Raw genomic sequence first — 25,194 nt, forward strand, 5'->3', positions numbered from 1 at the left:
CCACCTAACCAGCATGTCTTTGGACTGTGGGAGGAAACCCACGCAGACACGGGGAGAACATGCAAACTCCACGCAGGGAGGGCCCGGGAAGCGAACCCGGGTCCCCAGGTCTCCCAACTGCGAGGCAGCAGCGCTACCACTGCACCACCGTGCTGCCCCATGTCCAATAGAACTGGCCTAAATATGCTAGTGACACAAGAATATAAATATGGAAATATAAATATAACTCTCAGCCCTGTTCAATAACAAAATTTAGCATTTATTTAAATCTTCGGTTGGCTGTAAATTAACTACTGGTAAAACACAAAAGTTGGAAACACTGTAATTATTGGTCAACACTTGTACTCAAAGTAGCGGAAGTCAGTTATAATGAAGAGGGCTTATGGAAAACAATTGACCGCCACTCCTGGTTCTCACACAGTTAGTTGCTTTAAGTGAGCCAAATTCAAGTACATACCAAGTGAGCAGTAACTCCTGAAAATGAAAAGACCTTCTATCCATTTTCTAACCCATCTACCTTATTCAAGGTAACGTGGAGCCAGTGCCCAGTCCAACAGCACTGGGCACCTTCTCACCTGGCACCAGTTCACTGTAGGGGACCCACTCACTCATAAACTGTGTACAGTGAAACTCCTAAATTGTCACAACAAGTTTACTTTACTTTGAAACTTCTACAAAAAAATAAATCTCACATCACCCTTTTCAAAGCCCAGCAGCACAACATGAAACAAGACATCACAGAATAACCAATTCATTGTAACACGCACATCTTAGGGACATGGGAGAGAAACCCAAACAGGTGGAGATGGAGGGAACGTGCGCATTGCCAAAGCACCTCTTCAGCCCAATCGAAGCAACTGATTACACGGAGCCATTTTCTTTTATAACAGTTTATTGTATAATATAAAACTACAAAAGTAAGACTGCTCAACTGGATGTACATTTTGCCCATTTTGTATCTGGAGTCCTAACCTTGATGTGAAGAGTGTCCCCCCCACACCCCCTAAACAATATGTTGGTAAAATTGCATAGAAAAGGCACAGCGCTTGGGTCTGTGAGAAAAATCCACCTTCCTTTCAGAAATTACATGAAGCCACTCTCGGGGCGCGGGGTGTCTGATATCCAGGTCACATCACTAATACCCTTTCTTCTATAATCTAAGGGATGTATGCCATACAGTTTAAAGAGGGAACAAAAGCTGCCACCAAAAAATGTAGCTGAAGCTAAAAAAATACATAAAACCTGCCCCGGCTGACACTGTCTAGTGTTTTCAAGAGATATTCTATTTTGTTGGACAAACTTGGGATTGAAAACTTCTTAATGATAACCATGTGTAAAAAAACACAAGAGTGTAACAGAGTGAAACAATACTGGAGACACAGGTCCCTGAAGTTCAAGTGACGGCTGGAAGGGTATATCACATGTGAACCAAGATCAGACAAATAAAAAATGAATTAAAAATAAGCAAGCCACCAATTCAACCCCACCACCCCATCCCTTCAATGGCTTCCCGTGTTTTTTTTTCCCCCCCAACCCAAACAAAATATACATTCTGACAGGAGAGTACATTCCCACCATACATTCTATACACATTACAATCAAGAATATATCATCACAAAAAAAAAATAAATATATTTACAAAAGGAAATGAGAAATAAATAAGTTAAATTCACTTCAAAACCAAAGCTGTTTGTTTTTCTTGGTCTCCCGTCTCTCCCTCCTTGTCACTTCAACTGCCCCCTTTATAGGTACTGATCTGTTCAACGTTAAGCAGAGACGTTTTCCACAGATCCGGCCACTCTAGTGAAGCCCCCCCACTCGGACTGTAAAGCGTGCACCATGACAATAACTTTCAGCAAAGGTACGTGGCCAGGTGGAGAGGTGCGACCAGCCTGCCCCATGATGTTATTTCAATAGTTCTGTGCCACACATCACGCCTTAAATGGAAAGGAGGCTCTGAGGAGCAAGACAGCAAATAAATGCAAATGTCTTCGCTTGATTTTAAGAAAACACCTGGAATTTTAGGGCGCCATATTATTTTGATTTGATAGTCAGTACTAAAGATGGAATTTTAGAAAAAATAAGCAATTAAGTAAATCCAGACACACACAACTTGGTGCATTCCAATGCAAATCTCCAGGCTCTGACTCAATAAAAATGGCCAAGCGGGATATGAACACTGCAGACAATAACGTATCCATCCTCTATAAATCCAGCTAGGCCAACACAGCAAACCACATGTCCTGATTGTGACATGCAAGCATGTGTATATTTGGCTATGCGAGAGGAGACCTTTGTCAGTCTTCGGAGTCAGGATGCCATTTGCTCGACTGCAAGCCCACTGGGTCAACATCAACATACAAACGGGAGTTTTGAAAATCGGTAGCAGGCACAGGGATGTAAATATTAAGTTCTCAGCTCAAAGCAAATGAGCAGGATGAGATGTTGAAATGGAACAAGCTCTTTAAATGAAAAGGACCAAATGGTCCCCCAATACAGACTCCCTGCATACTAACCGATAAAGACGAGTCCCCAAACTTCACTACACCTTTTGGCTCATAGGAGTGTGTTGAAAATTAGTGATATTTTGAGAAGGATTAAAAGAACAATACCTGAAGAGAGCAAGGTGCTGCTTAACTAGAGTGCCTGTTAACTCCTTAGGAGTTCCTTCATTGCAGTTACCTTATAAAATGTGTGCAGAAATTTAAAGTACCAATTAACTTTGAACAGGAGACCAGATCTGAACCATGACAGGAGAAGAACAGAGATCAAGAAGATATTTAAATATACAAATATATATACACATGTGTATATATATATATATTAATATGCATATTATATTTTTTGGATGATAGAAAATATAATTTAACCTAAAGAAACAAAACATTTTAAATAAATTAACACAGACGTTCCCCCAATGCATGAATTTAAATACTATAGCTTGTAACCAGCACACAAACAGCTAAAAGTACCATTTAAAGCTATACAGGCTATTACAGTTTTGGCAACAGGCATGGATACATTTGCAATAGTATCTATATTCTTAGGAAAAATAATTAAAGTTTTGGTGCGATTAAGTCTTTATGAATCTGTACACATTTTGACTTCAAAGACCACTCGCTCACAAAGCCCGAACGTGGGCCATGTGGCGTGAAAATGTAACGCTGAAAGGAGGAGAGAGAGGGAGTCTAAGCACATAAAAATGCCAGGTGATGTAATGCCAAGGAGGTGGGTCAGTGGGGGGTGGTCTCGTGTTTCAGGAGCCAAGGCAGAGGTCACATCGAGTCAGTCTGCCAGCTGCCCTGTTCTCTCTTCCACAGGGAGAGGAACTTTCTTTTACACTTGCTACTCTCCATGACAAGAGCTGCCCTCTTGAATAAAAGTGGGGCCTCAAGACGTTAGTTAATGAGTACTGCACGCGGCAGGCCTTGTTATGGTGCTGGGAAGAAGACACTTCCTCTTTGTATTTTTTTGTTATATTACTTTAAGACACCTTTCTTGTTTTGTAATATTAATAGAAAAATAAAAAATATATTTTCAAAAATAAATACAAATTAACAGAGGTGAACACCCCCATCCCTCTGATAAGTGGATTATTTTCAATGGAGCCTAATGTCACTGGCTTTTGTCGTCTTTTGCTAACATGCCCCCTGCTCCCCCTTTAAAAATGTCTTGTATTACCTTTTAGCAGGCGATGTGACATGCACGAATACAGAAATGGATCCCAATACTCAACGGCTAGCTCAGTTCCAGCCTGCCACCCACGGACACTCTGTTCATCTGGCTGCTTCCCTTTGGTTACCCACCACAAATTACAGGGTACAGTTCCATACTGTACCAAGTATGAAATTCAAACTTAAATCAAATAAATGCAAACTTCATTATGGTTCAGAGGAATAATTAGGTGGGGAAAAAACTAAAATCAGAACGACTATGTCCTCAGTCAATATTCTTTTGTCACAGTGAGTGGTAAAGCAAGTAGATTTACTACCAATTCCATGAAATGCACACAGTAGTTTGTAGCCACTTCATTGTAGAGTGTGTGCGCATGCAAGTTGTGAAGAACATGAATCTCAATCAAGTCCACGACCTTCCACGGCGTCGTGTTATGAACATGAATTTGCATCCTGTAAACATCTATTGCGGATCTGGTTGCTTAAGTACTTTTAAATATTCACATATAAAAACATCTCTGAATTTGTAGAAAAGTACAATTTGTGACTTGTACTTCTGAAACAGGTGTATCTCCATAAGCGAATCCTATTAAAATAGCTACTTTTGAGTATAAACAATTAATTTTTTTAAAGTTTCATTTAGAAAACAATACCATCAAGTTGAAGAATCTGTACAAAAATATAAAATCAAATCTGGGCAGCAGTTTAAAAACAGTTACAGTTAATAATGCTGACAAGCATCGGACAAGTCAGTGGACAGATGTTGAAAAGTCCTGGGAGGACGAAAAACAAACAAAAAAAAAAAATAATTCACACACAGAACAAAATGAAAAAAACAAAACAAACAAAACAAACAAACAAACAAACCCCTTCCTCCCAAATGAACCCAAAGGAAACACACATGCAAATAATGGATCCGTAGTCTTTGTGCTTTGCACTTTGAAGTTTTGTTTTCGCCACAGCACATCAGCTCATGGCTTTTGAATTTACAGGTAGACACGTCTTTCTCAATGTAGAATTTCAGGACACAACAAAAATAAATAAAGCTCCCAAAATCGATGGGCCATTTACAAAGTGGTCATAGAGATGAAGGCACTCAGACTTTAGTAGAAGCCTAGGTTACATTTCATTTTTCGTCTCAAAGGCAAGCAAACTATGCATGCACATTGTGATGTGCTGGCTTTCACGGTCATTTATAATAATGAAAAATCTGTACAAAGCCAAATGACGGACACTTCCACAAACTTTTTTTTTTCCTTTTAGAATCTCCCTTTTTGATCAGGAACCGACAAGTACTTCCATTATGTGGTCCAATTCTGTGAGGTCCATTTTGAAAGGCTGATTTGGAGGGACTGGCTGATTGTTGTACGGAGATAACGTTTTAAGGAGGTCGTCTGCTGTTACAGGAGCTATTTTGGAGGCTCCTCCTGTGGCAGACGAGTAAGGATCAAAGTCATACATTGAAGTGTCAATATCTGCAAATAGAATATCATCCAGCGCAAGGTCTGTCAAAAAACCTGAAGAGGCAGTCATCTCTAAGTTGCTGGGTGATAAAGAATCCGTTTGTCTAGACTCCAAGGCTGTTATGGCTGCTACTTTTGTCTCCTGTGTAACCAGTCCTTCAAACTTCTGAGGACAGACCTTCCCAGAGTCTTTACAGTCTCCTGTAGGAGTGGGGAGCGGCGAAGACTGTATACGGGGATCTGGCATTTCAGCCTTTGCTGTCTCAGGGGAGGTAGATGCTGGACAGAGCTCCTCTATTTCATCCAATGCTGATGAGAAGCTATCCTTGGCGGTTTGAGTAATCAGTGTTAGAGGTGGTTTCATAGTCTGGGGTTCAGGGACCGTCTGAGTTACAGGGGAAGTGCAATAAGAGCTATCATCTTCAAGCAGAGAGGCAGGGGTGAGGCAGGAGTCTAGTGGCGTAGTGCTTGTTAGTGAAGAAGGCTGAGGCAAGGGCTGAGCAATGCTAGAAAGAATACTGAAGGCAGGCTGGGCCTCCCGATAGCCATCATCCAATGAGTTGTCCTGTGGCTGGGAGGGAGTGAAAAACATAGGCCTCAGGCTGCCCTCTTGTTTGAACTCCTCCTGGATTCGCCGCAGCATGTTGTTGATGAGCACTCTCCTCTGCAGGCTTGGCTCTGTCAATGCTCTGTGGTTGTAAAGCTTCATAAGGGAGATGTTGAAAATAGTCTGACGTTGCAAGGTGTAGGACACCTTCGAGGGGCCTTCTCCCACCAGCACCGCTTTGCCTTCCAGCCCCTCTTCATTTTCATCAAATTTCCGCTTTGCCCCTTTACCCAACATATATCTGTAAAGAAAAAAAAAAAAAAACAGTTTCAGGAATGGAACACACAACATCTAGGAAGCTGTGACGTGGACAGGTATGAGATAGACCTTAAACACATACATGCACACACAAACACATTTGATAATTTGATTCAAGGAATATTTACAAATGATAAATTACTACAATTTTAGTCTAAAGATGCTTTTCAACAAACACCAGAAACAAGAACAAGGCTTTTTCATTACATAAGAACTTGAAAACAGGTGTTAATTGGTACAGTGATAACAACTGCAGGCAACTGACATTGGCATCCTTGTCCACATGAAATGTATGAGGTAAAGTACTGCAATCTAATTGTTTCTTTCTGTTTTTTAATTCTGTTCTTAATCTTTTCATTTCTGTCTAAATTTGCACACAACACAGGTATATTGATCAACAATGAAACAAGTTTAGGTCAACAAATACTGTATATGAATGTCATCACAAAAATTTCATTATGATACAGTAATGAAACAAGCTGACCTGTGCCTAGAGAGGAGAACTGATAAATCACATGCCTTACAATTGAGTAAATATGGTACTTTCTTATTATAAATCAAAGTTTCAGTCATCTGCCCAAATGATAGTTGAGTACTTGCACTTCATTTATGATCTTTTGATGATACTGCACTGAAGGAAATTGATTCAAACACCAAGAATAACAATTAAAAACAGACATGACTATGGTCACCTGCCACTCAGTAACTGTGATGTACCGCAGGTTTCTAAAGGTCTTCTATCTGCACATTAGATTTGGAATCAAGCAAGACATAACATTTCACAGGTGCTCCAAGTTTATCTGGGAGGAAAAAAGGTGTTAGAAATAAAACCATGTTCTTTATTTGGTTGTTCCTTGTTCATGGTGCAGTACGTCAAGAAAACAGCTCAAAAGATATAAAAACAGAGAGCCTTCTGGGAGATTAGTTATTGTTTTATCATTAAACAATCTTACCAGTAGGTTTTATTCATATTAAGAAACATATGTATTATACTGTATATATAATTTATATATGGAAATTAAAAGAACTCGTTTTAGTTTTCAATCCAGATTAGTAGGACTAATGCACTGACAAATTGATTTGTAAACTTAGCTTTGGAGCCTGACTACCATGCATAATAGTATGCAGAATAAAATTGCGTACATTTTGGCAGCCCCCACCAAGAGTTCCTCCTCTGGTCGGATAGCCTGTCTGTAGGCTCATCTTCTTCACAGACAAAGCAAATAGCCTCTGTATGCCAGGATCAGACTGCCTGCCTTGTACCTCTCAACCATCAAAACTGCCAAGTGTTTACCACACAAACTCCAACCACTAGAAAGGCATTCACAGACACATGGAGACAGTGAAGCTAATACAGACAGAAAGACAGAATGACTTGCAGCTCCAGCTCAAGGCTCCCTCACACAGGAGAAGACTGTTAGTTGCAGGACAACAGAGGCTGAGGTGTTTGCTTACACTGCACCCCTCTATGGAATTCTCTTGCTTGTCAGATAAAGACTGCGGCACTGAACACCAACATCCAGTTCCACCCAAAGCATGTGCCTCAATTTTTTTTCCTTCCTGTTTTCATATTCTTTCTGAATGTGATGTGTTTTGCAATTTGATTTTACAAATAATCAACGGGATTTGAGAATTTAGGGTGGTCATTCAAGTTGCCTAAGGTTAAGTACAGTTCCACTATAAGCCAGTCAGGAGAACTGCTTTTTGGAAGACTATACTATAAAGAAAAATTAAACAGAACCATTAACATTTTCAATATGTGTCATTATTGTTAAAGTCTGTTACACTTCAAATAATAATTCTTACAGAAAGGCAGTGTCAAAAATCATTTAAAATCTACAGAACTGGACTCTACTCACTGTTTTGATATATGGTTGATAATCTTTCATATAGTCAGTTTGAACCCATTCCTGTGACAGTCTCCTCAGTACTAACTGCATGCGTTTTCACGTACCTGACTTCTTACATGTTGCAGAACTGACAGCTGTAAGTAAAACATACTTGGAAATACTGAGCTTGTCAGTTTTGCTTGCAGATCCAACCAAAATTTCCTAATGTGAGCTGTGAGGTTAAGTTATCATAAGTTATCATGTACCTGGCCACAATGGCAGACCATTATAAAAACTGGGCATATAGTAAAAATAGGTAATGGTTATTTCCACAATGAAAAACAGTGGCATCCCACACTTGTGTACATGTACAGAATACTGCTTTGTGTACACAGTAATCCCTCGCTATATCGCGCTTCGCGGCTTCACTCCATCGCGGATTTTATATGTAAGCATATTTAAATATATATCGCAGATTTTTTGCTGGTTCGCGGATTTCTGCGGACAATGGGTCTTTTAATTTCTGGTACATGCTTCCTCAGTTGGTTTGCCCCGTTGATTTCATACAAGGGACGCTATTGGCAGATGGCTGAGAAGCCACCCAACTTACTTTTCTCTCTCTCTCTCTTGCGCTGACTTTCTCTGATCCTGACCTAGGGGGATTGAGCAGGGGGGCTGTTCGCACACCTAGACGATAAGGACGCTCGTCTAAAAATGCTGAAAGATTATCTTCACGTTGCTATCTTCTGTGCAGCTGCTTCCTGAAGATGCTGCACGGTGCTTCGCATACTTAAAAGCTGGAAGGGCACGTATTGATTTTTGCTTGTTTGTTTTTCTCTGTCTCTCTCTCTCTCTCTGCTCCTGACGGAGGGGGTGTGAGCTGCTGCCTTCAACAGCTTTGTGCCGCGGTGTTTCGCATACTTAAAAGCCAAACAGCCCTATTGATTTGTTTGCTTTTCTCTCTCTTTCTGACATTCTCTGATCCTGACGCGCACTCCTTTGAAGAGGAAGATATGTTTGCATTCTTTTAATTGTGAGACGGAACTGTCATCTCTGTCTTGTCATGGAGCACAGTTTAAACTTTTGAAAAAGAGACAAATGTTTGTTTGCAGTGTTTGAATAACGTTCCTGTCTCTCTACAACTTCCTGTGTTTCTGTGCAAATCTGTGACCCAAGCATGACGATATAAAAATAACCATATAAACATATGGTTTCTACTTCGCGGATTTTCTTATTTCGTGGGTGGCTCTGGAACGCAACCCCCGCGATGGAGGAGGGATTACTGTATTGGGTGCTGTTTTGCCATTATGTTTAGCTGTATGTCATTTAGGGCTATTTTCTAACTAGGCAGTATTGTATTTGTGTTTAGTGAGCTGGGTATGTTCATATGAACAAATCAAACTATTATTGTATCATTAGCTGACATATAAAGTCAGGATACAGTACAACCGTTTAATTTTTTCAATTATTTATGTATTTATTTTACAGTTGAAGTATAGGCAGTCTAAGTGGTCTGCTCATGGTCAAATATTGAGGCAGTAGTGGGAATTGAACTGGCAACAGTGTATTTTAAATTGTAGTGCCTTATCCACTACACTACAGAAATAGCAACAAGAAAATCCTAAATTGAAAGAATTATCACAGAACATTCATTTCATTTCAGTGAAACAGTTAATCACTTTTTTTTCAGCCAACTGTGACACTCGTTATGTTGTCAAATAAAAAAATGAAAAAGTTCAGCCTTGGTCATGCCATTGTTAACAATGCTCTTCCAACTCCCTTTATTAAGTAACATTTCCAGAAGTTGTATCTCCCTAGCAGCCAAAGCTATGAGGCCATAGGTCCCACATTAAAACTTGGTAACTCGATAGATGGACCTTACACCTCTAGGGTGAGGATCTTGCTGCACTTCCTTCTACAGGTAGCATGTCAAAAATGAAACTTATCAACCTTTCTAAACAAGTATGAATTTTTTTTCTTCCCATTCCAACAACCTCTGAAGCATGACTTTCTGTTGTTTGTACTGACCATCTTGCATTCTAGAAGGCTGCAAACTGCACATTATGTAGTGACCCAGTTGTTCTAGCTTGCTTTTTTTTTTAAATTGCCTCTTTTTAATCTACCTCTTTTTTTAAATGCTCCTTATTATAATCTTTTATTTTGGTACTTATAACGTTTCATGCTGACTGTTCCATACCATCTACCTCCTGCCATCTTTATCACAAGTTTACTCAATAAACTTAATTCTGTCTCAAACTTCTTTCAAAGCACTCAGGAATCTTATATGTGATTCTTGACCTGATCACTGTCTGTCCGGAGTATGAATGTTCCCCCTGCATTTCTGTGGGCTTCCATGCACATCACAAAAATGCAACGGTTAGGGTAAGGAATGGAGACTCTATAATGGCCCAGTATGTAGCAGTGTGATTTTGCCCTGTGATGTACTGGCATCCCATCCAGGGTTGGTTCCAAGTATACTTCCAAATATGCTGGCGCTGGCTTCCCATGACACTAAACTGGATAAACCAGCCACAAGAACTGATTGATGCATTGTGTTTCCTTTGTATTGAAGCTTGCCATGGTAGCTGTTATGAAAGGTGCTATAAAAAATAGAGCCTGACTGACTGTGTAACGTAGCCAAGTGAGTTACTGAGAACTTCACAGTGTGCACCACTGATGAAACTGCAGAAACAAGTATTTTTAACCTTGAAATCCTGTCTTACTTGAAATATGCATTTGAAGAATATCTATTTATAATGTTTCAATTCAACAGGCAGAGGCTAAAAATAGATGTCCACAAGAAGTAACAAGTCCAGCACACAACCTCTCTTCTGATACTCCTGTATTTTTGCAAGTGGTACTATTGTGTGCTCCATGTTTATATGGAATGGTTACATTTGAACTTGATTCAGATTGATATTTCTTGATTTTTATTTTCAATGTTGCTTTGTTCGGTGAACTGTGTCTGCTATAATGATCACTAAACTGCTGCCTTTTGATTTTTCTGTACCACTTGGACAAACAACAAATTCTTTACGTTGTACTATGAGGAATCATAACAATATATTCATTTGAACTGACCTGATATTGCTGTGGCAGAGCGGTTAGTGATGTTGCATCATCACCCCCAATGTCTTGAGCTCCATTCACAAACTCTTTTTGGAGTTCACGTGTTTTCCCTGTGTCTGCTCTAGTTTTCCTCCCACATCTGCAAAGAGGTTAGTTAAACTGGAAATACCAAATCGGGCCTTGCAATAAGCTGCCTTGCTCTCAGTGCTATTAATAACATGCTAATAATATTAAATGTATGAATTGAAAGTAGAAGTCATGTACGATGTGAGTGCAAATTAACAAAGAAGAGGGTAAAAATAAAATAATACTAACCACCACATCTACTGGACTACATTGCACTCCTGCAAGGAAGAGAGCTCTGAGATATCAGGATAATTTAGCTTCTTTAAAGCTGAGCTAATGATTTTAAGAGGACAGGCTTAAGCCAATTGCAAAAATTTAGGGACCACCTTCCAAAGCACAAGAACTGTCACAAGTCTTGTGGGGATGTGTTGAGCTGAAAATGTACCTATTTACAGTTGCATGCATGATAGAAGACCTGTGCCTTCAACAAATTAATTCATCAGCTAGCAAAAATAAAAAAAATAAAATTCACTGAAAGGGTGCCAGGCATGTTCATTTACTGTCAGTTAGTTACACCTCCTAACACAGTAAAATAAGCAAGCAACTCTCTTCCTGTACTTTGCAGTAAAATCAAGTTATGCCAGCTAAAGAACAGCAAGTTCATTGTCGACTTTAATAAAAAGTGTTACTAGTTTTCTGATGTTTTCACTCTCTGTGCAATACTGCACAGGCAATTCTGCCAAGAGAGTTTTAATTAGACACTTTTTTTTTGGATTTGTATCTGAGATTGCTTTACACGCATTTAAGCAGGTACACAGAGTTCTGTTCTCAGTGCTGTTATCAAAAACTAGCTTTTATTTTATGAGTGATAGAAGATGGGTCTAAATACGTAATTTTTCCCCTCTAAACAGCACGTACGCAGTCTATACTTTTGACTACAGTTTCCAGGAAGTCTGTAGGTCTTCCTTGAACGGCAAACATGACTCAAAACTTCCTGTAGAGAAATGCTTTAAATATCAAGCCTTTCACACGTTACTTGTGACACTGACTGGCCTGCACTGCCTCTCCAACCACCTTCCTTTTCAAATACAAACTACGAAATTGCAATACAAGTATGTTTTGCAGGTTGACAACTTTAAAGATACGAAATTTAACACTGTAAAGGAATGTGAGAAATTGTTGTCTGTTGTGATGAGAAATATCCTTAATCTGCATCAACAATCAAGACAGTCTGAACAATTAAGTGATTTTTAAACATGGGAAAGGCACAATTTATATATCTATAAACTGCATTGTTATTGGTATCGTAAACTGAGTTTCAGGGCAAGCTCTCAGTCAACTTGATGTGGACACATTCCACCAGTCCACCTCCACCTTCAGGACAACTCAGAGTGGACATACTTTCTGTTCACACTCTTTCTGTTCATCATTTTATTTGCTTACTTCATTTAAATAAAATCCATTATGTGCAGACAGATAAACTTGTGCTAGCCTGTTTATGATTTAGCACATTTTATATCCCTCGTGAAATCATTTTAACCTGCATATTAAAATCCGTTTTTCTAGCAGGAGCAATCTGAAATGGCCCAAGAGACAGACTGCCCGGCCCAGTGAGGCTCTTATCAGCTTGTTGCCATGACAAACAACTCCAGTGAGAATTTACCTACAGAAACGGTGAAGTTAAAACCTTCTGTGAGTCAAAACTTGCCTCGGCTAGGAGTAACAAACCAAACACCTTTGTCATTAGACAAAAATAAATGGTAAAGAAAGCAAACCATATAAGCACTTACTGTAAAAGCCCAAATTGTTAGAAACAATCCCAGAGTAGCTGTTACAAATAAATGAAACCAAAAAAGAAAAAAAAATTTCCCCAGAGAGGAAAAAAGTACAGTGTGTCTTCGCTGTAATCTGCTCTGGTTCCTTGTGTTGCAAGTTTACTGCAGGGCAAACTAATAATCTACCTAAAGCTTGTGAAGCCCCACCCACAGAATTCATTCTGTGCCTTTTTTTTTTTAAGAAGCTACTCACTCTAAATGTCAGATACACTGCAAAGCTGTGATTGGCTGAGGAAGTCCAAAGGTTGCTCCCGTAGCTGGGAGGGCCAAATGTACAAAGTGTGCCCAAAAGCGCGACTGGCACTTGCCTACTTCCTGAGTGACATCCTGTATGCCCAACCCCTTTCAGAAACGTGCCCTCCACCAGTGTATATAACGCACTTGGCCTCCTGTGGAAACTCAGCCCAAGAAAGAAATACTTGTGTTTCTATCTCACCATGCACATGTTGCTTCCATGTAATGTTCTGAGAGTGCAGGATCACAACAGTGCTTTTCTAGAACAGAACTCACAAAAGTCACGTTTTTTTTTTAACCACACATATATATTTACTGTGATGGACTAGCATCCTGTGTAGTGCAGCTTTCCATCTTGCATTCAGTGTTGTCAGGGTAGGCTCCCTGCAATCTTGAATTGGATTATGCTGGTTTGAGAATGATAAAGCACACATACACTTTAATAACACAGGCACACGCACACACAATCAAACTAACAGTTTATGGTGAAGCATTCCAAAGATTGGACCAACTAAAGCCTTTCACTGGGGATGTCCCTTTTGTGTCAGTAACCGCCAGAACACACTGTGGGTCACTGCAGAGGCCATGTCATGGTGTTCACTGATATACACTAGTGTTAAGTAAGTACTAAAATTTTTCCCTTTGGTATCGATACCAACTTACTGACCTCATTACCAGTACCAAAACAGTTCAGTAACAAATAATTCAGAGCTCCAATGGTCTTGCTCCATGCAACCCCCATGAAGTCTTGATTGCAACAAAGCCAGTGGTTTCATGAGGTCTATAAGATGTCTAAACACGTTTTTCCATGTCTACTCTATCAAGTGTTATGGCTGGTTGGGGGAAGGGGGTTAGTGGATTGGTGACTGGGGTGTTGAGTGGAAAGCTGACATTTACTTCTGGTACTAATAATCGGGAAATGCTGATACCATACCATTTTAAAATTTGTTTCTTTTTTTCTCCAGTACTGGTACAATAATCCTAAAATACATACTTAGAAATTCACTGTTACTTACTAACCTTCCATTGTGAGGTTATAAGTTCATGGCTAACATACCACATACTTTAATGTGATGACCATACAACAAATGAACCACGAGTCTGATTATTGCTTTCATAATAGAAAACAAAACATTCAAAACGGCTGTTCACAGTAACCCAAGAAACACACTCTTTGATTCAATCCATTCGTTTCTTGGTTGCAGAATGGGCACAAGGCAGGAACCAATCACAGATGGGCAGCCAGTCCATTGCACTCGCACTCAAACTGCACCAGTCTACAATCGTCAATGAACCTAATCTGCACATATTGTAAAATCCTTAGTACCCAGAGAAAAACCCAGACAGAAACTATTTGGATGTGCAAACTCAGAACATCTGTATTAACCACTGTGGCTCCTCACTACCCACATAAAATGCGTTAGCTACAAAGGTGTGTGACTTGCTTTTACAAAGTTTTTGTTGTAATGGGGAAGCAAAGGTGGACTTGGACTTTGAACTTATTGTAGTGGGTTACAACTTCTTGGAGAGACTTGTAGCCAGACAACTAACAAAAAATACTAGCTGGCATTACTAGATGCAAAACAAACATTTTCAGACACAATGGGCAGTGCCAACTGCAAATAACCTTTCTGAAGAAAGAATATCTGATTAAGACGTAGGAATTAGAACTTAAGAGAGCAAAAAACAACAAAAAATGAAATATCTGTAAATAAAGCTAAATACAGTCAAATAACAGTGTCATTACCTATAAACTGCAGCAGGTAAGGACTTTGACATTTTCAACTTAAAAACATAAAGATACAACAGCGAGCAGATAAGACAAGAAAGAATCTCCGTCATGGTGCACATTAACTACTCCTTGGCAGCAACTACGTCGGCATTTTGAAAGTCAGCTGCAACACACAATTAGCCAGTGCAGATAGCTCCAGTAAGTCCAAGTGTGACGGTGATATTATGACACTGTAACTTGATGCCACTGTTTCCACTCTGTTTTTTTTTGTGCAAACCCCCACCCCTAAGGCACTTCTCTCATGGTGAATATGAGCTCCTGACTACAGCCAGCACTTGGTTGACAACAATGAGCAGTCGGACACGGCATCCGCACACTCCACTTATTATGAAATACAGACTGCTTGAAAGCAGAGACAATGATACGACAGAATTCAAAAAGTGTTAGCACCAGCTTCCCTTGGATAGAGTGATACAAATGCAAACACTGAAAGACCTTAAACTCCAACATTTTACAAACAGGAGGTGCCATGCATGAAATTACTTTCCTCTTACCAGGACGCAGATGTAACATGCAAAATTGGTCCCATTACTCCACATAAACACACTAAGTCATGGCAAATGCAAGCAATCAACTAATTTGGTATTCCTGGCCAGTTTTAACACTATCAAGTCAAACAACTACACTTACTGATATGTTTCCATCCATCTAGTTTTAAACCTACTCTTCCAATTTCAGATTGTGAGGGTCACATGTCTACTTAAAAACAGTCTGCTATTCAGGTCACAAAAAAAGTAGCACAGCGGTCACAGATCCAATATGCTCCCACTCCTGGTTGCTGTTTGTGTGGATTTTTCATGTTCTTTGTCTGAGTGGGTTTCTCTCCAGGCCTCCAGTTTTCCTCTCATATCCTAAAGACGTACAGATTAAGCTAACAGGCGATTTTAAACTGGCACCATGAGTGTCTATGAGAGTGCACCTAACGGTGAACTTGTACCTAGTTCAGGGTTAGTTCATGCTTTGCATCTAATACTGGATGGATGGATGGATGGATAGATAGATAGACTTCATTTGTCATTTTACCAAAGCTCTTTAAATACATAAATATATAAATAGGTACACAAGTAAGTAAGTAAATATACACACATACATTGGTCTGAACACACACCAGATGACTATAAAACAAGAAAATTAAAAAGGAAGAAAAGTTCTGACTTGGCTGTCACAGTCACAGTGAGGCATTATGCAGACATATTGTTGTTGGTATAAAGGAGCCCCAGTAGTGTTTCTTGACACACTTCTGAATAATTTGTTGGCTAAAAGAACTCAGTGTGTCAGAAAGAGGATGTGCAGCATTGTTCATAATGGCACTAAGTTTTGTTTTAATTGTATCCATTGCTGCTACCTCTAGGAGGTCCAGAGTGTGCCCTATAATTGAACTTGAGCTTTTAATTAGCTTACTGATTTGGTGGTCTTTTCTTGAAGTGATGTTACCAGCCCAGTACACCACAGTGTAGAAAATCACACTGGCCATCACAAAATTAAGGAAGATGAAGGATGTCACTTCCCACATTAAAGGAACGCAGTCTCCTAAGGAAAAAGAGCTGGCTCTGCCTTTTTTATATAGTTCTTCTGTGTTCCAAAAACCAGTCCAACCTGTCATTAATATGTAAGTACTTGTAGGAATGGACCAACTCTATCCACCACTTAAATAGTGATTTAGAAATAATTGGACGGAAATATGTCACACATACACTAACATATATTAAGACAAACGAAGAGAAGCAAATATTAAGCTCCTGCAAATTTTGGATTATGATACTTTTGAAAAGCAAAACTTTAGAGTGCCCAAATCCCATTTATTGAATCCACTTAATCCAATGCTTGCTTGCAGGTAAATGCAGCAAATCCCAACATTACTGGGCATAAGACAGGAACGAACACACAGGATGGGGCACCTTTCCATCACAGAGCTTGTTCATTCCAGGCCAGTTTAACATGGTTGATTAAACTCAAGTCTGTTAGAGGTTCTGAAGACAGAACATGCAAACTCCACAAGGTGACCAGTCCGAGAATACAGCCTCTTGGAGTTCTGAGACAGTAACATTACTCACCTCATCACCATGCCACCCTATGGCAAATATAAAAATTTAGAGTATATACAGTATAAATTATCTATCTATACCCATATAATTTATATGTTTCAGCTACCTTTATACCTTTGAAAAGGGCTGAAACTTGGTTATGTTTTAGTCACTTCTACTATTTAATATCCTGATGCCTTGAAACAAATTCATTGGGCTTGAGAACAATATGTCATTATTTAACAAAACTGAAAGCTTCAACAAAATGCATTTATTTATGTTATGTTTTATCCCTGTGACCTAGGATTCTAATAAGGCCAACTATCACTCTTGCATGTTGTAAAAGGCACTTAGAGTAGGTTAAATAAAGTGAAAAATTGAAAATTGTAGCATTAACTTCAAATTTCACGGCAGTGCGCAAGTCAGATTGTGTGTCTTAAGCTAGGCAGAGCACAAAACCCACGTTATTATTGTTTACATTTTCAGTCACGTGCATCCATCCTCTACAAGTGGTTGTACTTTTGGCTGTATCTCTAGTTTACATTGAGTTAACACTCAATTCAAGTCTATGATGTTCAGAATTGGGACACAGTTGGAAACTCATTAAGGGTAAGTTCTTCTTCACTCAGAGAACCACATTAACATGCCACACAAAACCAAGTAATGTGGTGGAGCGGAGGCACAATGGGGACATTTTGGTTGCAACCTGTGAACCGCTTGTTCTCATCAACTTGTCTTAATCAACTGTAATGTATCATCTCCAGATATGAGCATCCCACCAGGAGTACCGTGGGCTTAGTGAGGGATTTTATTTTGAAACGCTCAAACTGGAGTTAGAACCAGAAGTACTCTTTTTGTGTTTTTTTTTTGTCCTCACTTCAAAACCTTCCATGAATACTCAGCTTGAACACTCATCGAGCATCAGTATTAAGTGATGGGTAGTAGTAGATTTTGAGTGATGATAATAATAATTCATTACATTTATATAGCGCTTTTCTCAGTACTCAAAGCGCTATCCACACATGATGCCATCTGACTGCTCAATTTGTAGAGAACGTATATATATATATATATATTAGTCCTGGGAAGGTTAACACATTAATTTTTGCCAAAAATGTGGTCTTTTTAACTTGTTAAAAAATATTGCTGCACCTGGGGCTGGCTACAGGGCAAACACATTAGGCAGTATTTGGTCAGGGTGGCATTTTCATGTAATTTTTTTTTTTAACATTACGAAACACTAACACAAAAAAGTGTGTAGCTAAAGAATTACATACACATCCAGTACCATATTTATATACTACCTTTAAAAATATATGAAATAAAATTTTAATTGAAAGATTTAAAATTTCATATTACACCATTCACAACAATGCACTACATGTCAATACATAGCACTGGTGTTCATTTTCTTGATTTACACATACTGGCACAGGTGCAGGGGAGTGAGGTTTATGCAGTTCTGGTGGAATACTAGAGAAAAGTTGCGAAGGTGAAAATTACGATTTTTTTGTATTCATTTCATGTTCTGTGAGAAGATCCATTCAATGTCATATTACTTAAGAATAAGTTATCTTTGAGTGATACTAAAACCAAAATATGTCTTTAGTTTGCAGTATCTTTGCTAATTTATGCAAAGAACGCAACATAACCATCCAAATAATGCACTATGCCAGTTTTTAAGCAAAATAGCTGCTACATAGATCTTTTTTAGTGTGCCAAGAGCAAAGCTGCACGTAGAAGCAGTGTTTTCCAACTGTTTTTCTGTGGTGTCACGTTTTTGTAACTCAAAAAATCCCAAAGTACTCCACGATTCTACCAAACACAAAAGCATTAAATCTCTTAAGACATGTTAAACTGTCCAAAGGTGGGACAGGGGGTGGCAGAAAAAGCAGCTTGGAGATTGCCATTCGCAGACACAGCACTTATGTAGAATGTAATTTTCAATCGTTGATGGTGATGAACAATTGAGGATAGTATCTGCAGAGTTTTAACAGATGTTTCAATGTAGCCCATTTAAGAGATGCTTATTCTTTCAGTTAAATCCATCTTTAGCAGTGCATTCAAGCTCAGTAGTCTTTTCGATCGTTTTTTAACTTTGACACGTGTATTTTTCAAATGCTATGCCAATTGATAATACATTGGCCTTGATTTCTTACTGCCTTCTTTTCAACTTGCCTTTTAGGAAGGGATTCAGATTCAGGCTGTACTTGCACAAATAGTATTGTGTTAAAAGTTCAGATTTAAGGTTAATCACAATTAATTACATACATTTATGTGATTATTTTTTTTAATCGATTCCCAGCCCTAATACATAGCACACTCTTGAAGGAGAATGTCTTCCAAAATACTGCACACACTTGGAAAGTAATTGCATCCAAACTGATGCTGTAGGTGTTATGTTGATGCACCTGTACACTGTGTCTACATGGTATTCCTCTGTAAATAACCAAACACAACACAAATTGATGGTGAAGTACACAAAAACTTTGAAAATTTTCCCTGTTAATTAAGCTAAATCAAAATTATAGATTGTCAAATTGTGCATAACCTGTACTCACTGACAAGCAACAGGCAGAAACAAACTGATAAACATTTTGTACATGATAACTGATTTTAAGCTGAAAAGCCATTCTGTCTCCAGCTGTTTTAATGAAACAGGAGTATGCTTTCAGCTCCATTCCTTTCATAACTGGTCTGACCTGCTCGGAAGCAAACCTCTGACGTGCAGCACGACGATTCCTCTTTACTTCCTTGAATTACAAGATTGTTTGCAGAGTAAGGAATTGCTAGACTCAATTTAGTTAACTCCAGGAATGGGTGTTACTCTGTAAGAGATACAACTAGAGCAGTGCTGTGTTTTCAAATGACTGTCTGACAACAAGTGTGATTAAAAACAAAAAAAACAAAATATATATATATATATAATATTACATATATACACGCACACACAGACAGACAGAAAAATGAGTAAGTAAAACATAATGAATAAAAATGTGACTAATCTGTCAAATTACACAGCAAAAAAAAGTCTTCAGGCATCTTCAGAACTGAAATACGTTTTTAATTCTTAAAAATAATAGCAGGGCATTAATCTTTATTAATATCACTATAGACTTACGATCACCTCACTGCTCTTACTGCTGGCCACTCCACGTTTGTTGACATTTCTACAGAGGGTTCAAATATTGAGAGAATGATGGGGGTGGCTGACTAACCATTTCAGGGAGCATTCAACAATGTGCGTGGGTCAAAGTGCTCACCAACTGTTGTGGGCTTTCACTTTTCCATGTCATGTCCTCCCTGGCCTATTTTTTTTAACCATTCTTTCTCAGAAACAGAAAGGCACACAAATTTACTTGATGTTACATTCTAAGATTAAAAAGTATCATGCATGCACTCATTGGACTGTAAATTGTGTCTGCATGGAGTTTTAAGCCTTTTTAGGAAAGTCGATTTAACTATCAAGAATTTATTTTAAAGAATCTGTCCAAAGACTCTGAAATGTTAAAGGGCATTTTTTTAAAGATAAAAAGGGCATTGTCAGTAAACCTTTCAAAGTAGCCCCTTGCATGAATTAATGCGGTACTTTAAAGATGGTGAACTTGAACACATGTTAGACTACGGCTCCCAGGAGGGGCATTTTTATCATCCTCTCACATGTGAACACAAAAGCCTAGCGCACAACTGCACACAAACAAAGCCCAATAAGAAGGCAAGCTGGCAGCGCAAGAACGGACATGTGTGGTGCATAAAACTGCCCCAGGGCATCTCTGATTCTAGCACTGGCTCCACCTTCCTACACCAAGAACTGTCTGTCTATGACAGGAGGAGGGAGTGGGTGAGAGAGAGAGAAAGAGAAAGAAAGAAGCATTACTGACCCTGCTTTATGTTGAATAAAACAAGAAATGCAACATGACAATGCTAGACTTTCAATGAAACAGAATAATGATGTCTGATGTGAGTAGTACTACTTCTGCCCTTTAAACTTCAGTTGTGCACAGTTTAAATTGCAAAATACACATGCTGGTAAAGCTACTTTGTTCAGCAGCACAAACTCCAGAAATATCAGGATGCTGTCAGTCGTCCCAAAGATGAACAAAAGATACTTTGAATGGCCTGTTAAGCATAACTTCATGTATTGTGCAACACGCGTCCTACTGTCACAATGAAAACAACAAGAGGTTGCACACCCCATAAGAGCTCTCCTATTTTGCCTGTTATTTGACAGACACTTCATAGCAAAAATCTTACAAGTCTCCATAAAGCAGAATCAAATGTGGAAGTTGAATGGGAATTTCAAGAAACTGTTTTTCACAGTAAAAGTGCACTGATATGTCCAATGGGTACTGAAGCTAAAAAACTACCCTGAATTGAAATGCTCTCAGTAATCAGTGAAAAAAATTGAGGCCTGTATGAAATAGACATTTTTAATATATTAGAAGGCCAACGCAGTCCACACATTACATACAGGCACGGCTCTCTGCTTTCATACTTGTAACTGTTTGCAACTAAAACTAGATTCACACAAGCATGACCTTTGCTCTGTCTAATTTATGCACTATGTGATCTTTGGACCGTGTATTCACAGGTTGCTGCTTTACCAGTTAACATTTGCTATGTCTGTCTATTTAATGTAATCTGCTACTACTGGGCAAAAAATTGGAAACAATGCAAAAATTAGCATTAAAAGTACAACACAGGCATTTTTGCGGGATTGGTCTTTTCTGTTAAAGCACCATGATGGTAATTCCAGCACTGTGTACTTATGTGAAGGAGTTATTAAATTATTTTTATAATTTCAAAGCACACCTCTGAAACAAAAGATATCAATTATCAATCCCTCAAAAAGTTGGATGATAATTTTAGGCATACTGATGCATGACTGTGAGTTTATAATGGCTGGCTTAACAGAACATATTTTTTTCCAGCATTTATTTTTTTAAAAGAAAAAACTAACTGTGATTTAAACCAGGAGCCAGTGCCTTTGCCTTTCATTACGGCACTCCATAAAACTACTTAATAAAGCGGTCAGACTGGAAGGATGGTGAATATTGAACTCAATGAATTAAGGCCCGGTGAAAACTTGGAACTATTCATTAGACTCCCTGGTATTTTCACAAAGCTCTCCAGAACAAACAGTGCAGTGCTCACTCAAACACGACTCTTAACTCACTAGTATGGAATGCAGAGCTTAAGTTGGATGTTATGTGGGGACATTCAGCAGCACTGGAAAATTAAGTTGTCAGTGAACACTCTTCCATAAACCTAAGCTAAGAGACCTCATGAAATCAGCCTATGAAGAACACTTTGTCAACACTCATCAATAGACCAGAGATTCCATTTTAGACATCTCTAAGAGCTACAAATACTCTATTCTACAGAAGAAACTGGCATCCCATCCTGAACGGGATCCCAGTGTTACTGGGAAAAACAACCTTTGACCTGGATAAACAGGCTGGGATGGGGATGAATGGATATTTTACAAAATAATAATTCTTTGCATTTATATAGTGCATTTCTCACTACTCAAAGCGCTCAGCAATTGCAGGTTAAGGGCCTTGCTCAAATGCACAACAGAGCAGAGTACCTATTGGCATTTACGGGATTTGAACCAGCAACCTTACGATTGCCAATGCAGATCCCTAGCCTCAGAGCCACCACTCCCCCTATTTGTTATTATAATACAGTATTATTTGACCTCTCAAGATAATTATACATAAGGAACAAATGACAAAGTCAGTGTTGCAGAGGTACAGATTTTATACAAGCAGCACTGACTGCAAGATGGAAACCCACTGTGGAAGGATTGCCAGTCCATAACTCACTCCTCGCCAATTTAGAGATGTCAGTTACTTTCCTCCTTGGGGATAAAAACCTCAGAGACAGAGATCATGCAAACAGCATGCTGGCTGTTGGCTCAGGATGCACAAGTAGACATAAAATGAACATACTTTTCTCAGTTCAAGAAGGTTGCGTTACAAGTAAATGGCAGTGTCCAGAAAGTTCTGTAACAAAATGTCTTTGAAATTTAACAGTCAAAGAAAAACAAAAAAAAAAGAAATCTTGGATGTACATCTTCCCCAACTGCAACAGCTGGAGCTCTTGCTGTGGACTTCTGTTTTGCATGACAAAAAGTTTCCTATTTTGGTAAACACAGCTTCAACTCTTTAGGTCAGAAAACAATAATACTAGCTTCATATTTTCACTACTTGAACAAAGATGGATCATAAATGATAAAAAAAGACTGTGGGTGGAACAGTAATGCAGGGGTTGGCACAACCAACTCACACATGCAGCATCATGGCTTCAAATACCACATTTAGTGTGAAGTATGCATGGTGTCCCCATGTCTTTGTAGCCTTTCTTCTTTTTGGGTGTCTTGCAATCCTAAATTGTCTCATTGCGAGTATGTATGTGTGCAACCCTGTGATGGGCTGGTGCTGTCTGCTGGTGGGATAGGCTGTGCTTCCTGATGACCTTGAATAGAACTATAAAGATTTGAGAATGTGATGTTAAGTTAAACAGTGTCTTAGAAAATGTATGACGTCTTTCATAATAAGTAAAGCACAATTTTACTCAAAGATTAGTTTGGTTGACAACTAAATTTGGCCCACATAACTATGTGTTTAAGACTGTCCTGTAGTTGATTAACTTGAGCATGGGAAAGGTGCTATATAAATAAAATGTATTATTATTAACTTGCCATTCAGTTCTTGCTTCACGACTGATGGTCCTAATGAAACTGACCTGTCTTTGCAGATTCAAATATTGATTAATGGATGGACAGACCTAATCCACCGCTACAGTTACAGCTTCCAAGTGCTTGTCCAACTCACATGTTACTGGCCAAAAATAATTAAATGGTGCAAGTTAATCATAAATTGAACTATTAAAGAATGGAGTCCTTCTAAAATTATTATTTCTTTATCCGTTTTCTTGTCGTGTTCTAAAAAAATATTTAGCAGAACATTGCCGTTTATGTTTTACGGCATTAGTTTTAATTTAAACCGTAAGTTCTATAGAGATCGAAACTATTTCACAAGGAACAAATGGTTTGGGACACTTGATGAAAAAGTAACTCCTCAATATGGGTAATAACAAGTCCAATGAATTGAACCACTAACTGAGACGGGCGTCATTTTTGAGCTTGTGCTGTTTGGGCGCTGAAATCTGTTTGTTTTCCTCCCTACTAAAATGCAGTGGTGACTCACTGATCTATATTCATGCCCATGACAAATCTTCAAAGTATGACTACTACAAGCAGGCAGGCAGGCAGCGCGATTCTGGACGACGATCGAGTCATACAGCAATACCCGCAGCATTAAAGCCCACTCGTGATGGAGGCCATCGTGAAAGTTTAATTACATCATCAGCCCACAAGTCTCACAGCCGGGGCATGTGTCGAGCATCTTTCCAGTCACATCTTCGATCGTCCACCACTATTGACTGGGAGCCCAGTTGCGCATAGCACCATAAAATGTCGCCTAGGACCCTGGTTTACAAAAATAACGTTCTTAAAAATACAAATAGGAAGTTGCCGGAAAAAGTCCAATATATGTTAGAACCTCTGAACAAAGACCAAGGAGAGCCCTATTCATCTCAACCCAAGTCTGACCTAGACGTCGCTCAACTTTACATAACACTTCACAGAAGTCCTCAGTGATCTGAAGGAAACGAAGTGAGAAGAGAGATCTCATAGGACGGGCTCGCGGCTTCACACAAATCTCTGCCTCGGTCTCGTCTCAAGTTTGACAAGCCATACGTTTTCCCCTAGCACATTATCCCTGCGTCCGAATCAACTTACCATATGCACCTCCACCTGACCGTGAAAAGAAAGCATCCCCTGGTCACGGGCTCGCCAAGCACGGCTGCTCCATATGTAGCCGCCGGCATCCACTACGTCGCGCACGCTCTTCTTTACTGGAAATGTCGATTCTCGTTTTCTTCTGTTATCACCCACTCTGCCACAAGCCTCAAGAGCGACAGGCGACAAAAAGAAAATAAAGCCGGGAGACGTGCAGAACTGAGACGGCCTCCGTGTCCGCACTGCCACAGCGCCAACCCCGTAAGTATGGCGTAAAAAGATCCTCCGTTGCTGCTGCCGCTGCCGCCGCCGCTGCAAGCTGTGTGTCTGGCTTTAGTCAAAGTCCGCCCCCCTCCGTCTACCCCCTCCCTCACTTGGCACCTGGAAGCAGAGAGCGAGCGAGCGAAAGAGGCAGGCAGGCGGGCGGGGGATCAAGCCATGCTTCACATGTGCCTACTCTGCCTCTGCAGCCAATGAGACAGAAGGCTGCCGTTCTTCATGTCAGCTCCATGTGCCTTTATGTCCCGAGGGAGCGC

General features: G+C 39.4%; 1 protein-coding gene across 2 annotated transcripts; it reads right to left on the reverse strand.

The window, feature by feature from the left end:
• Positions 1–874: 874 nt before the first annotated feature.
• Positions 875–24,989, reverse strand: sertad2b (SERTA domain containing 2b). Of its 2 annotated transcripts, none has more exons than XM_028820309.2 (2): positions 24,659–24,989; positions 875–5,985 (listed from the first exon to the last, which is right to left on the reverse strand). In XM_028820309.2, the coding sequence occupies exon 2, from the start codon at positions 5,979–5,981 to the stop codon at positions 4,953–4,955; it is 1,029 nt and encodes a 342-aa protein (XP_028676142.1). In that variant the 5' UTR covers positions 5,982–5,985; positions 24,659–24,989; the 3' UTR covers positions 875–4,952. The 2 variants fall into 2 exon arrangements, with proteins under 2 accessions (XP_028676142.1, XP_028676143.1); XM_028820310.2 differs by lacking the exon at positions 24,659–24,989 and adding an exon at positions 12,757–12,890.
• Between the last annotated feature and the right edge of the window lie 205 nt (positions 24,990–25,194).

Source organism: Erpetoichthys calabaricus, chromosome 15 (genome assembly GCF_900747795.2).
Source record: "Erpetoichthys calabaricus chromosome 15, fErpCal1.3, whole genome shotgun sequence".
NCBI classification, from domain to species: Eukaryota; Metazoa; Chordata; class Cladistia; order Polypteriformes; family Polypteridae; genus Erpetoichthys; species Erpetoichthys calabaricus.

Coding starts and splice junctions, on each gene's coding strand:
- sertad2b (XM_028820309.2), bottom strand. CDS start 5,981: ATGTTGGGTAAAGGGGCAAAGCGGAAATTTGATGAAAATGAAGAGGGG.